At 66.5% G+C, this 14,300-nt stretch overlaps 1 protein-coding gene across 1 annotated transcript; it reads left to right on the top strand.

Moving 5' to 3' along the window:
• Positions 1-113: 113 nt before the first annotated feature.
• TTI1 (TELO2 interacting protein 1) lies at positions 114-6,758 on the top strand. Its single transcript, XM_068150181.1, has 6 exons — positions 114-2,520; positions 3,373-3,570; positions 4,249-4,397; positions 5,407-5,547; positions 5,830-6,034; positions 6,667-6,758. The coding sequence occupies exons 1-6, from the start codon at positions 249-251 to the stop codon at positions 6,756-6,758; spliced, it is 3,057 nt and encodes a 1,018-aa protein (XP_068006282.1). The 5' UTR covers positions 114-248.
• The last annotated feature ends 7,542 nt before the right edge of the window (positions 6,759-14,300 follow it).

The following is a 14,300-nucleotide window of genomic DNA, read 5'->3' as shown; positions in this document are numbered from 1 at the left end:
TCGCGCACGCGCACCGCCACCCCGCGGGACCTTTCTGGCGCCTCCACCCCCTCCTCCCTTCCGGCTGCGGCGCTGCCGGCCGCGGCGGTCCCCTGCGTCACTTCCGGCACATGGCCGCCCCCCCCTCTGCTCGGGAGCAGGTAGGCGCGCCCCCGCGCCGGGCACGGCCCCGGCCCCGCTGAGGGGACCCCAACAACCGTCCCGCCCCCGAGGCCGCCCCCTGCCCAGCTGCTCGCCCCCGCTGCGGCATGGCCGTTTTCGACACTCCCCAGGAGGCCTTCGGGGCCCTGCGCCCCGTCTGCGTGCAGCTGACCCGGGCCCAGACGATGGAGAACGTGGGGCTGCTGCGGGCGCGGCTGGCGGCGGTCAGCGCCCCGGCGCTGCAGGAGCTGCAGGAGTACGTCCTGTTCCCGCTGCGCTTCGCCCTGCGGCTGCCGGGGCCCCAGCAGGAGCGGCTGGTGCAGAGCCTGGTGCAGTGCATCTCCGCCGTGCTGGCGGCCACCTGCCTGAAGAAGCCGGAGCTGCTGCGGGAGCTCTTCTCCGAGCTCTGCTCCTGCCTCTCGCCCCCTCCCAGCTCCGGCAAAGCCGCCCCGCTGTCGGAGGAGCTGAAGCTGGCCGTGATCCAGGCGCTGCACACCCTGCTGCACGCAGCCCGCGGGGACGTCGTCCTGTCCCTGTACCAGCCTTCCACCCTGCCCCTCCTGGGATTTGCTGTCTCCTTGCTCCTGGGCTTGGCAGAGCGAGAAAGAGCGAAGCAGATCAAGGTCTCTGCTCTGAGGTGCTTGCAGGTCCTGGTGCTGCAGTGTGACTGCCAGGAGCACCGGCCCCTGGCTGCGGACGAGGCGCAGCGGTGCGGGGATCTCTTTGCTTCTTTCCTGCCTGGGATGTCCATCACGCTGTCCCGAGTGATCACTGGGGACGTCAAGCAGGGCCACAAACCTGCTGTCTGTGCCATCAGACTGCTCTACCTGAGCCTGGGCTCGGTGATGGCTGACGCCCAGCTGGCCAGAGTCCCGCAGAGCAAAGAGAAGCTGCCGGCAGAGCAGAGCAGGGTATCGGAGCTGCTGGTGCACCGGGGACCCGAGTGGAGCGCAAGCACCGCGGCCAAGCTCGCGCTCCTCCTGCAGAAGGTGGTGGAGTCTTCTTCCGTCCACCCCCACTGGAAAGTGAGGCTGGAGCTGGTGGAGCTGGTCCACCACCTGCTGGGGAGCTGCAGCCGGTCGCTGGCGGACTCCTTCGGCCACCTGCTGAAGGCCTTGGTGGGGCTGGTGAGCGACGAGAGCGGCGAGGTGCGCGGCCGCTGCCGGGAGGTGCTGCAGGGCGTCGCCCAGCGGGGGCTGGTGGCTCACAGCAGGGCTCTCACCGACGTCCTCTCCGAGAACCTCCACTGCCTCGCCACGGCCCTGCCCCGCCTGATGAGCTCCCAGGACGACTGCGGCAAGCTCGCCACGCTCAGCCTGCTGCTGGGCTACCTCAAGCTGCTGGGCCCCAAGGTGGACGCCGTCCTCCGCTCCGCCTCCCACCTCCAGCGGCTGGCCCAGGCGCTGCTGCAGGTCCTGGAGCTGGACGTGAGCGACGTGAAGGTCGTGGAGGAGAGGCGCTGGGGCCGGGAGGGACCCCCGGAGCCCTTGCAGCAGGGGCTGGGGGGCTGCCAGAGGAAATACTTCCGCTTCTTCAGGGAGGAGAAGGTGCTGCGGCTGCTGCAGCAGGTCTGCCGCGTCCTGGGCTACCACGGCAACCTCTACCTGCTGGTGGACCACTTCGTGGGGCTGTACCGCCGCTCGGGGCTGCACCGCCGGCAGGCGGCCATGGTCCTCAACGAGCTGGTGACGGGGGCTGCCGGGCTGGGGGTGGACGTCCTGCAGCCCAGGGACGCTCCCTTGGGCGTGGACGAGCTCAGGGGCGCCGTGGCGTCCATCCTGGACGAGTACACCGAGCAGGCCAACTGGCACCTGCCCACCGGCCCCGAGGCGGAGGACGCAGGCAGCGGGGAGTGCGCGTGGGGCGGTCCGGGGGGTGGGCACGGCAGCCTGCTCCTCGCCCCCCCCGAGCCACCGGGCACCGCCGCCCGTGCCACCAACGGCAACGTCTGGCAGCTCTGCATCCAGCTGGAAGGCGTGGGCCGCTTCGCCGCCGCGCTGGGCAGCGCCTTCCGCCCGCTGCTGCTCTCCGCGCTCTACCCCGTGCTGGAGAAGGCCGGGGACGGCACCCCGCTGGTCAGCCAGACGGCGCTGGCGGCGCTGGGGCAGGTGGGGGAGGCCTGCGGGTACCCCTCCCTGCCGGCCCTGATCGCCGACAACTCGGACTACCTGGTGAGCGGCGTCGCCCTCGGCCTGCGCCAGCCGGCGCTCCGGCCCCGCGCCGCCCGCGTGCTGGGCGCCGTGCTGAGGCACTCGGACGCCAGCCTGCTGCCCCTGCTGGAGGACGTCATCCAGGATGTGCTCTCTGCCCTGGATCGCTCCTACAGCGACCAGGCCTCCGCCTTCCTCGGGGTCCTGCACTCGCTGATGACAGCCTTAGGTACCCAAGGCAGGCTTGCTTCAGCCGCTGCCGCCTCGGGGCGCCTCTGGCTGACCTTTGGGCTTGCCAGGGAGGGGTGTTCAGGTGGAATGCTGGCAGCTCTGCTGTGCTCTGCTGGGTGGCAGCTCTGCTGTGCTGGGTGGGCAGCTCTCCTGTGCTGGGTGGCAGCTCTCCAGCAAAGGTCACCACCAACTGCCCCTCTCCCCCCCCAGCTGCCCCTCTCCCCCCCCAGCTGCCCCTCTCCCCGCCCAGCTGCCCCTCTCCCCCCCCAGCTGCCCCTCTCCCCCACCAGCTGCCCCTCTCCCCCACCAGCTGCCCCTCTCCCCCACCAGCTGCCCCTCTCCACCACTAGCTGCCCCTCTCCACCACTAGCTGCCCCTCTGCACCATCAGCTGCCCCTCTCCACCACTAGCTGCCCCTCTCCCCCACCAGCTGCCCCTCTCCACCACTAGCTGCCCCTCTGCACCACCAGCTGCTCCTCTCCACCCCCACCTGCCCCTCTCCACCCCCAGCTGCCCCTCTCCCCCACCAGCTGCCCCTCTCCACCCCCACCTGCCCCTCTCCACCCCCAGCTCCCCCTGCTCTGGCCTGCAGAGGTGCAGGAGTGAGGCCTTTAGTGGTGGATTTCCTGCTCCCAGAAGGGCTCTGCAGGAGCACCTGGAGCAGCTTCCCTTTGCTGCCTGGGTTTGACAGCCTGATGCCAGCAGGAGGCCACCCTGCTGTGGCAGCAGGTGCCTGCTCCTGTGGGTCAGTCCCCTGAGGCTGCAGGGGGCTGTTTGTCTGTCAGGGAGCCGGTGGTGGCTGCTGCCTGCAGGAGGGGCCCTTGCTGACCTGTCAGTGCCTCCCTTGCAGCTGCCTGGTTTGGATCCTGCTGTGCTGAGGAGCGTGGCCAGGCTGGGCAGAGCTGCAGCAGAGCTGTGTCCCAGGGCCAGCAGGTGGTGACCAGGCAGGAGCTGGAGCAGTTCTTCCTTGACTACATCAGACAGAAGCAGATGGCAGAGGGAGACCTTCCTGACACAGAGGAGGAGGAGGAGGAGGAGGCAGGGGCAGGTCAGTGCTGTGCATGCCAGAGGATGTTCAGTGTGGAGCAGGCTGCAGGCCCAGCACCCTCCTGACAGCCTCAGGGCTGCTCTGAGCTGCTCTCAGCTGATGGGAGGTGCTGCTGGGTGCTCTTGCTGGGTTCCTTTCAGGGCAGGTGAAGGCTTGCCTGGCTCCAAGGCACAAGCACACTGTGCTTTTCCTCACCTCCCATCACATCATCTGGGCTCAGGAGCCAAAGTTGCCTCTTGCCCTCCCTTGGGAATCCCTGGCTGATGGGAGCCCCAGCCCCTTTTCTTCTGGCCTTGGCAGGCTCTGCACACATTCACCTGAGGAAGGTTTCAGCCTTTGCTGGGCTCTGCTGCAGTCCTGACCTTTAAAGACCTCCTGCTCAAATCCCCAGGCTTTGCAGTTTCAGTAGCAATCAGTGGGCAGCGAGGCCGTGGTGAGGAGAGGCTGCAAAGGTCAGCCCACCTGCTCTGCCCAGGCAGGCAAGCAAACCTGCCCCAGCCCCACAGCCAGCTGAAGCTGACACCTAACCCCCAGGGCTCAGGCACTGGGCTGCCTGGAAGTGCCCTGGGAAATGCCACAGCCCCCCCTGGGAAGGTGCAGAGCGGTTGGGGTGGGGTTGTGACCTCCCACAGCTTCCAAGTCACCTCCATGCCTTCAGCAATGGTTTTTATCTTCCAGGTGAGGTTCCCCCACTGGCTGGCCCAGAGCTGAGCAGCTCTGCCATGGAGGAAGAAGCTGCCCTGCCCAGCCATGCCCAGCTGGCCAAGGCTGTGATGGAGAGGTGCAGCCACCTGCTGTCCCATGAGAGCCTCCACCTGCGGCTGAAGGTTGGGGCCTGGGGGCTTGGAGGGGTCAGGGGGAGCTGGGGGGGGTTCAGCAGCACCTGCTCCATGCTTGGGGAGCTTCCTCCCCACACTGCCTGCCCCACACTGACCCTGCAGCTCTGGCAGCAGAAGCCTCTTGGGGAGCAGCAGCCAGGCTGGGCAGGACCTGGAGGGTGGCTTCACATCAGGCACATCCTGGGGTGCTCAGTCCTGGGCCTCAGCCATTGGGCCTCAGCAGAGCCTTCCTCCCATCCCCCCCAGCAGGCTGTGGGAGAGGCTGGGTGGTGATCAGCAGAGCTCCCAGCCTGGGGCTGTTTAATTATGAGAAGCCTTTGAAGGTGGCCTCCTTCCCAGCTGCAGAGCCAGGCAGCCACAGCAGCACTCAGCCCTAACCCAGATTCTGAGCAGAGCTCCCAGGTGCTGCTGCTGCCTTGCCCCAGCAGTGCTGGGCTCCTGCTGCAGCTCAGGGGCCTGGGCACCCTGCCTGCTGCAGCTCAGGGGGCTGGGCACCCTGCCCTGCAGCCTGGGCACCCTGCCTGCTGCAGCTCAGGAGCCTGGGCACCCTGCCTGCTGCAGCTCAGGGGGCTGGGCACCCTGCCCTGCAGCCTGGGCACCCTGCCTGCTGCAGCTCAGGAGCCTGGGCACCCTGCCTGCTGCAGCTCAGGGGGCTGGGCACCCTGCCTGCCCAGCTCAGGAGCCTGGGCACCCTGCCCTGCTGCAGCTCAGGAGCCTGGGCACCCTGCCCTGCAGCCTGGGCACCCTGCCTGCTGCAGCTCAGGAGCCTGGGCACCCTGCCCTGCTGCAGCTCAGGGGGCTGGGCACCCTGCCCTGCCCAGCTCAGGAGCCTGGGCACCCTGCCCTGCTGCCAGCCTGGCTCTGGGGGCTGTCACTTGTGCCCTCCCGAGCAGGCCTGCGCTCCCTGCCGGGGTGCACCCGGCCCCCCTCCCCGCCAGGCCCCTCTGCTGCTCCCTGCTGGGGGGCTGCAGCAGGGCCCTGAGAGTCTGCTCCCCAGGTGCTGGAGGTGCTGGAGCTGTGTGTGGCAGTGCTGCATCCCCATGGCACCCAGCTGCTGCCCCTGGCTCACCGGGCCTGGCCGCCGCTGCTCCGCCGCCTGCTCAGCGACCACCCCCTGGCCGTGCTCAGGGCCTTCAAGGTACAGCACCCACCCTGCACACAGCCCCCAGGCCCCTCAGGGCAGCCCCAACCTGGGCTCCTGCCTTTGGGATGGCTTGGAGCAGCGCAGCAGCCAGCTGGGGTTGGGAGCTCTCCACACCAGGAGGCTCCACAACCTCTCTGGGCAGCCTGCTCCAAGGGCTCTGCCTCCTCACACCGAAGCAGCTTCTCCTCCTGTTCAGGTGGAGCTTTCTTGGCTTCCACTTTGTGCCCCACACCCCCCTGCCTGTGCACCTCTCCACAAGTGCTGTCTCTCCTCCAGGTGCTGTGTACCTTGGCTGATAAGTGTGGGGACTTCCTGAGGCAGAGGTTCTCCAAGGATGTGCTGCCCAAGCTGGCCCAGTCCCTGCTCAGCCAGGCCCCAGCAAGTGCCCAGGCTGGCCCTGTGTACAGCCACAGCCTGGCCTTCAAGCTGCAGCTGGCTGTGCTGCAGGGGCTGGGCTCCCTCTGTGAGAGGCTGGACCTGGGTGAGTAGCTCTTGGCTCTTCTCCCCTCCTTCTGCCCTGTGGGATTCATGTCCTGCTCTCCTCCAGCCTCAGCCCCTTCAGGTGCTGCTGGGCCCCAAGCTGTGCTCCTGGAGAGCTCTCTGCAGGGAGCAGCTGGCTGCCCTTTGCTCCTCAGGAGGTAGATGGGAGAGGTGGTGCCCAGCAGGCAGCAGAGTCTGACTGCTGCCCTCAGCCATGCCTGAGTGGCTGCAGAGGGGAGCACCTGCCTTGCCCTTCCTTAACTGAAGAGCTGGAGCCCAGTTCAGACTTGACTGGCCCCACTTTAGGGGCACCTCTGGGTGACCCTTCAAATGCAGCACCCCACCCCCTCCTGCTGGCTGGAGCCCTCTGAAGCTCCAGGGTAGCTTTCTGGAGCTGCCTTTGAGGAGGGAGAAGCTTTGCTGGTGAGTTGCTCCTCTCCTCTCCCCTCCCACTGCCCTTGATTGCTTTCCTGCCTTTGCAGCAAGAGGCTTAAGAGGTGAGGTCAGAAGGGCTCTGGGTCAGGGACTTCAAAGGCTCAGAAGCCTCTGGCTGCCAACTGAGAGCTGATTGTGTCAGGTAGCAGCTGCTGAGTAGGTCACCTCCTACCCTTCTTCTCTGTTCCACTTCTGCAGGAGAGAGTGACCTGAATCAAGTGGCAGATGCCTGCCTGCCCTACCTCAGTGCCAGGCAGCCCAGGAAGCTGCAGGAGGCTGCCCAGAGGTAACTTCCCTGACATGCAGGTGCAGCAGGAGTGCAGAGAGTGGGCAGAGGGATGTGGTAACCCCTTTGCCTCTGCTGCTTCCCCCTGCCCCCTCCCAGGCTGGCTCCTGGATGATGGAAGTGAGCCCTGGCTCTGGGGAGGTGCTTGCTGCCCTGGAGCTGGAGCAGTTAGAGAGAGGCAGGGGCTAGCAAGAGCAGGGGTTAGGTTGCCCACAGGCTACAGCTGCCCCCTAGCCCCTTCCAGTGCACTTGGGCCCAGGGAGGACCTGCTGCTTGCCTTCCCTCCAGCCTCCTCCTGGACCTTGGCACAAAACTGGCAAGGGGAGGACAGCTGGGGCCAGAGGCTGGGGCCAGAGGCTGGGGCCAGAGGCTGGGGCCAGAGGCTGGGGCCAGAGGCTGGGGCCAGAGGCTGGGGCCAGAGGCTGGGGCCAGAGGCTGGGGCCAGAGGCTGGGGCCAGAGGCTGGGGCAGGCATTCCCATGGTGCTCATCACTCCATGCCTCCTGTAGGCTGAGGCATTTACTTCTCTGTCCCTTCTGGTCCCCTGGCTGGCAGCAGCCCAGGCTGTGCCAGGTGGGCTGGAGTCTGTCTGGGGAGCTGTCAGCTTTGGCACCAGCCTGGCTGCAGGGTGTGAGAAGAGCACCACCACAGTTCAGGTGAGCACACAGCAGCTCTCTGAAGCCACTTTGCTGCTTGGTGCTGCTGCTGCTGCCAGCTGGAAACCAGGCCAGAGGGTTCAGCAGCCACAAGGAACCACAGAGGTGTCAGGGCTGGAAGGGAGCTCAAGGCTCAGCCAGTCCCAGCCCCCTGCCATGGGCAGGGACACCTCACACCACAGCAGGCTGCTCACAGCCACCTCCAGCCTGGCTGCAAACACCTCCAGGCAGGAGGCTTCCACCACCTCCCTGGGCAGCCTGTGCCAGGCTCTCACCACCCTCCTGGGGAACAACTTCTTCCTCACAGCCAATCTCAATCTCCCCACTTCTAGTTCTGCTCCATCCCCCCCAGTCCTATCCCTCCCTGACACCCTCAGAAGTCCCTCCCCAGCTTTCCTGCAGCCCCCTGCAGATCCTGGAAGGCCACAATGAGGTCTCCTTGGAGCCTTCTCCTCTCCAGCCTGCACAGCCCCAGCTCCCTCAGGCTGTGCTCACAGCAGAGCAGCTCCAGCCCTCTGCTCCTCCTCTGGACACCTCCCAGCCCCTCCAGACCCTTCCTGTCATAGAGAACACAGAGCTCCAGGTGGAAGCCCAGGCACAGAGCAGGGGGAAGGGAATGAAGCAAGCCCCCAGGCCCTGGCTCTGCTGAGGGTGGGGGTACAGCCCCCCCCGTGCCTGTGCCAGCCTTGCCCTCCCTGCAGCAGGGGCACTGCAGGCTTGGGAGGGCAGCTGCTGGAGAGGGCAGAGCTGCCCTAGGGCAGGCTGCCAGGGAGGGGGCAGGGAGGGCTGTGTGTGGCTGAGGGCAGGCTGGCAGGAGCTGCAGCCCTGCCTTTGTGCTGCCTCCCTGCACTGGGGGCTCTGGGTCTATTTTTACCTGCCTGGCATTGAGGGCAGCGCAGCAGGCAGCAGGGGGGCTGCAGCCTGGGGGCAGCCAGCTCCCTGCCACAATGGAGCCTGGCCCTGGGGGAGCAGCAGGCAGGCTGCAGCTGGCTGTTTAGAACCTGAGCTGCTAAATCAGTAACAAAGCAGCCTGAGAGCTGCCCAAGTTCCAACCCCCCCTCCCCTCCACGGGAGGAGTGGGGGAAGGGCTGAGCCAGCTCTGTGCTGTGCTGGGGTCCTCAGCAGTGCATTGTGAGGCAGCCTGGCTGCTGCTGCTGCCCTTTCCCTCCAGCAGCAGCAGCAAACAGCAGGCCAAGGAACTCCTTTCTCTTTCTCCTGTCTATTATTTTCTGCTCTATTTTAAGGAGGAAACAAAAAGCCACAGCCCACAGCTCCCCCCCAGCACACACACAGAGCACACACAGGCACTGCCCTGAGCAGAGCAAGGGCTCCTGCAGCCCAGAGAGACACAGCCTGCTAGCCTGGGGCTTTGGGGTGCAGCTCAGCCCTCTGTGATCCCTGCCCTCACAGCCTGGCTGGCTCAGAGTTAAACATCTCACAGCCCAGGGGAGCCACAGAGCCCTGGAAGGGAGCTCCCAAAGGCAACTCCCCTCCAGTCAGCAGCTTGCTCACAGCCTCACCTTGCACAGCTCCAGCCCTGGGGCCTCAGCTCCCTCCCTGGGCAACCTGCTGCAGGGTTCCAGCAGCCTCCTGGGGCACAACTTGTTCCTCACCTCCAAGCTCAATCTGCTCTGCTCTCATTTCAAACCACTGCCCCTGGTGCTGTCCCTGCAGGCCTTTGGGAGCAGTCCCTCTGCAGCCTTCCTGCAGCCCCCTGCAGGTGCTGGGAGGCTGCTCTGAGCTCTGCCTGGAGCCTTCTCTCCTCCAGGCTGAAGAACCTGGGGAGGAGGTTTTCAGCTTGGAGAAGTCACAGTGAGGATGGAGCAGAACTAGGAGTGGGGAGGTTGAGATTGAAGAGGAAGAAGTTGTTGCCCAGGAGGGTGGTGAGAGCCTGGCCCAGGCTGCCCAGGGAGGTGGTGGAAGCCTCCTGCCTGGAGGTGTTTGCAGCCAGGCTGGAGGTGGCTGTGAGCAACCTGCTGTGGTGTGAGGTGTCCCTGCCCATGGAGCTGGCTGAGCCCTGAGCTCCCTTCCAGCCCTGAGAGTCTCTGCTGGCTCTGAGTGGCCTCCCAGCCTTTTCCTCAGCTCCTGAGCAAGCTGAGGGCTCCCCAGGCCAGCCCCAGCTCCCTGCTGTGAGGCTCCTGCAGGGCTCAGGCAGGAGTTGGGTTTGGCCATGGGTGCTGGAGCCACAAACCAAGTGGGAAGGGGAAGGGAAGAAGGCTTCTGGCAGGCAGCCAGGGCTGTTGTCAGGCCCCCAAGGAGGCTTCTGAATGCCATTGATGGGACCCTGCAGCTCCATTAGCTGCAGCAGGGGCAGGAGGTGAGTTCTGGAGCTGCAGCTTTGTGCAGGACTCAACAGGCAGAAGGAAAAAGAGCTGCTGGGAACAAAGGGGAGAAAAGGACTCCAGCGTGGCTGAGGAGGAGCAAAAGGGACAATAGGCTCCAGGGGAAGAGTATTCCAGGGCAGGAGTATTGGCCACAGCTTGAGACAAGCCCAAAGGCACCAAAAGCAAACCTCCCAGAGCTGCTGCAGAGGAGCTGGGGAGAGCCAGGAGGGGCTGAGAGGAGTCTTGGCTGGCACAGCATCAATCAGCTTGGAAAGGACCTCAGAGCTCACCAAGTCCCAGCTGTCCCCCAGCCCCTCCTGACAGCCTGACCATGGCTCCCAGGGCCACATCCAGGCCCCTCCTGAACACCCCCAGGGCTGGGGACTCCACCACCCCCCTGGGCAGCACATCCCCAGGGCCAATTAACTCCTTCTGGGAGGAACTTTCTCCTCACCTCCAGCCTGAGCCTCCCCTGGCACAGCTTGAGACTGTGTCCTCTTGTTCTGGTGCTGCTTGCCTGGGAGAAGAGCCCAACCCCCACCTGGCTCCAACCTCCCTTCAGGGAGTTGGAGAGATCAAGGTCTCCCCTGAGCCTCCTCTTCTCCAGGCTAAGCAACCCCAGCTCCCTCAGCCTCTCCTCCCAGGGCTGAGCCCCAGCCCCCTCCCCAGCTCTGTTGCCCTTCTCTGGACAGGTTCAAGGCTCTCAATGTCCTTGAGCTGAGGAGCCCAGAGCTGGGCACAGGACTGCAGCTGTGGCTCCTGGGGGAGTTTGTCACCACCTGACAGCCCCAAGGCCTCCTCCTCAGGGCTGCTCTGCAGCCACTCCTCACCCAGCCTGGAGTTGTGCTTGGGGCTGCCCTGAGCCAGCTGCAGGACCTCTCCTTTGGCCTTGCTGAGCTCCAGGAGCTGTGTCCTGCCAGCCTGAGGCTCTGCCTGAAGCCTGGGGCAGGCAAGCTCTGGGCTCTGTGCTGGCAGAAGCAGCTGCTGAGCACAGCTGGAGCAGAGGGGAGTTCGCCTCTGGCCCTCTTGAGCAGCCCAGGTCGGCTCTGCAGCAGCCCTGCTGGCTTTGGCTGGGGTTTCCTGGGCACTGCTGGCAGCTGGCATCCACAGCCTGGCCTCAGCCACCTGCACAGGGCACAGCACAGCCAAGCTCTGCAGTCACAGCCAGCAAACCAAACCCCAGCAGCCAGCAGCCCTGGGCTGGCCCCAGGAGCCCCTGCCATGGAGACAGCTTGCTTAGGAACTGCCCCAGGGTTAGCTCAGGTGGGCAAGGTGAGAGCCCTCTGCCTGCAGAGCACTCCAGGCCCTCAGGAGAGCATCACCACCCTGCTGTGGGCACAGGGAGCTCTCCAGGCACCATCTGACCTCCCCTCTGCAGGGCACAGCCTGGGGGGCTCAGGCTGCTCCCTGGGAGGCTGAGAGGCAAAGCTGTGTGTGCTGGAGGTGCCAGCTGAGGAGAGCTCCCAGCTCCTGTGGTTGTCTCCCAGGGATTCCTTTCCTGCCTGCTCCTGGGCTGTGTCCCAGTGACAGGAGAAGGGGAAACAGCCTCAGGCTGCCCCAGGGGAGGGTTTAGGTTGGACCTGAGGAATGATTTCTTACCTGAAAGGCTTGTCCAGGCCTGGCCCAGGCTGCCCAGGGCAGTGGTGGAGCCTCCAGCCCTGCAGCTGTGGTGCTGAGGGCCATGGCTTGGTGGGGCCCTGGCAGTGCTGGGGCCATGGTTGGGCTCCAGTGACCTCCAAGGTCTCTTCCAACCAAAGCCACGCTGAGAGCCCACCCCAGGCACCCCCAGGAGGGGAAGCAGCCCTGCTGGGCTCACCCCCAAAGCCCAGAGAGGCTGCTGAGCAGCTGCAGAGCCTGAGGGAGCTGTGCAGGAGCAGTGGTGCAGGGCAGGGCCACAGCCTGGGCACCCTGCAGCACGGGGCCAGGGCCTTAGGAAGGGCTTTGCCAGCCCCAGCCCAGGGTGCAGGGACAGAGCCTGGGGCAGGAACCCAGCCTGGGGGCAGCAGAGCTCTCTGCCCCCTGCCAGCAGATGTGAGAGCAGGCAGTGCCTCCTCCTGGGCACCTCCTGGGGCTCTCTCCTGAGCCTCCAGCTGGGAGGGGGCAGCCCCCAGAGCTCCCTGCTGCCCCCAGTGCTCCCTGCAGCCCCCCCAGGGGCTCTGCTGGGTGGCAGGCAGCAGCCCCCTCCTCACCCTCTCTCCTTTCTCCCTCTTTTGCAGTGTCTTCCTCCACCTGCTGCAGCTGGACCCTGACAGCACCTGGCTGCTGCTGCACCAGGCCTGCCCCCGGGGGTACCACCCCCCCCATGCCAGCCTACACCCCGTGGAGCTGGGGGGCAGGGCCAGGCCCGGGGGGGAGCTCAGCCACAATGTGCAGCTCCTGCTGGAGAGGCTGGGGCAGCAGGAGGGGCTGGGGCAGCAGGGGGGGCTGGGGCAGCAGGGGGGGCTGGGGCAGCAGGGGGGGCTGGGGCAGCAGGGGGGGCTGGGGCAGCAGGGGGGGCTGCCCACACAGGAGCCTGCCCCTCCCTGAGCCACCTGCCAGGGGAACAAGAGCTACACAGCCCCCCCCGGGGGGCAGAGCTGCCCTGGGAGGTGCCCACACGGTGCAGGGGGCAAGGGAGGGGCTGCCCAGGCTGGGCTGCTGCCTGAGGCACCCCCCTGGGGGGTTGGAGCCAGTGGTTGGGCATCAGCTTTGTGGAGCCAGATAAAGAGAGAGCACTTCCAGGGAGCCCCCTCCCCAGTGCCACTGCTGAGGACACTGTGCCCCTGCCACACCCTGGCTCTGCCCTGGGGGCACCCAGGCTCCTCAGCCCTGCCCCAGCTCACAGGGAGCTGAGGCTCACTCCCAGGCCTCCTGCCCTCCACCACCACCCCAAGGAGAGCTCAGGGGGGGCTCCCCCTGTGCCCAGGCCCTGGGCAGGCACTCTGAGGGTCAGGCCCCGAGGCAGGGAGGTTGGCTGGCACCCTGGCAGTGCCATGCTTGGCTCAGCACCATGCAGTGAGCAGAGAGGGCAGTGGGCTCTGCCCCTGGCAAAGGGCTGCCCTGCCCCCCAGAGCACAGCAGGGGCTCCCTGCTCCCCTGGAAGGGGCTTTGGTGCTCCAGCCCCAGCTGCTGCCTCACCCAGCTGCTGCCAGCCCTGGCTGCCTCCTGGCTGCCAGCTTCACCCCAGGTGAGCTCTGGCCTCGGGCTGGCAGCTGGGCAGGAGCTGTGCTGCTGGGGCAGAGGCACAGAACCAGAGCAATAAAGTGACTGTGACCTGGAGCAGGTTTCTGCCTCACTGCTGGGGGGGCCCTGGCTGAGCATCCAGCCTGTGGCACCCAGGGGGCTGCTGGTGCCCACCTCTCCTCCCCCCCCCCCAGGCTGGCATTGCCTCCCCTTGGCTCCCTGCTTCCCTCCAGGCTTCCTCCTGGCTGCTGCTTTGCTCCTGCAGGGCAACCACTGCTCAGCAGCTCTGCCCCAGGCAGGGCAGGGCTGAGGGTCAGCTTTTCCCCCCCCTTTTGGTGTGGTTTTGGTTGGGTTTGGGGTTCCCTCCCCTTCCCCCCCCCCCCCCCCCCCCCCCAGTCTGTTCAGTGCTGGACCCTGGGCTGGGGTTGTACACAGGAAGCCTTCAGGAGCTGAGCTGAGAGGGAGAGATGGGAGGGCAGGAAGGTGAAATACCACCTGCAGCCTCCAGAGCCCCCCGGGGGCTGCTGCAGAACCTTCTGGAGCAGCCTCCTCCATCAGCTGAGCCTGCCCTGCCCTGCCTGCAGCTCACACCTGCCAGCCAGCAGCACCCCCACGGCCCTGGGGGCTCCTGCTCCCCCTCCTGCCTCGGGGGCTGCCCCCAGGCTGTGCCTCCGGCAGGGGTGGTGCCAGGGAGCCGCTGCCGGCCCCCGGAGCAGCCTGCCGAGGAGCAGCCTGCCTGGTGTCACCGGCTGGCCCCAGGCTGCAGGGGGAGAGCTGCTCGGTGCTGCTCACCTCTGGAAGCAGCAGCCCGGGCTGCCCTCACCCCCGGGCTGCCCTCCCCCACCCCCCCCCCGGGCAAGCTGAGAGGCAGCCTCAGGAACCTCTCTCCTGCTCTCTGGTAGAGTGAAGTTCATCTTCCCCACAGGACAAGCACAAAACCCAGGTGGCATCTGCAGCACCCCCCACAGCAAGACCCCTCTGTGGCTGCCACCCCAGCCCAGGCACCCTGCCCAAGTGCCACCAGCCAGCCCCAGCCCACCCTGGGACCCTGCCCAGGTGCCACCAGCCAGCCCCAGCCCACACTGATGGGCTCTGAGGCCCCAGCCTGCCTGTGCCCACAGCATGGCACACCACCACCACCACCAGGGGGGTAGGCACCAGGCTCAGGAGCAGCACTGGCATCAGAGTCCCCACTGCCACCCCTGCTGCCCCCACACTCACCTGCCCAGGTCCACACCGGCTCCGGGGGGCGGCAGGCAGCCCCGGTGGGGGGTGGCAGCAGGCAGGGCTGGGAGTGAAGCCTCCTGCAGCATCTTCACGGTTGTGAGCTTCGAGGTCTCTTTCAGCCACGGCAGCTCTGGGGGCCTTGGGGCTGCAGCACCTGGCCAGAGGTTTTGTGGCACCA

Source organism: Melanerpes formicivorus, unplaced genomic scaffold (genome assembly GCF_026170545.1).
Source record: "Melanerpes formicivorus ecotype bairdi unplaced genomic scaffold, bMelFor1.0.p_v2 SCAF_19, whole genome shotgun sequence".
In the NCBI taxonomy this organism is placed as follows: Eukaryota; Metazoa; Chordata; class Aves; order Piciformes; family Picidae; genus Melanerpes; species Melanerpes formicivorus.
Note: the sequence above shows the minus strand (reverse complement) of the source record. Positions and strands in the feature narration are given on the sequence as shown.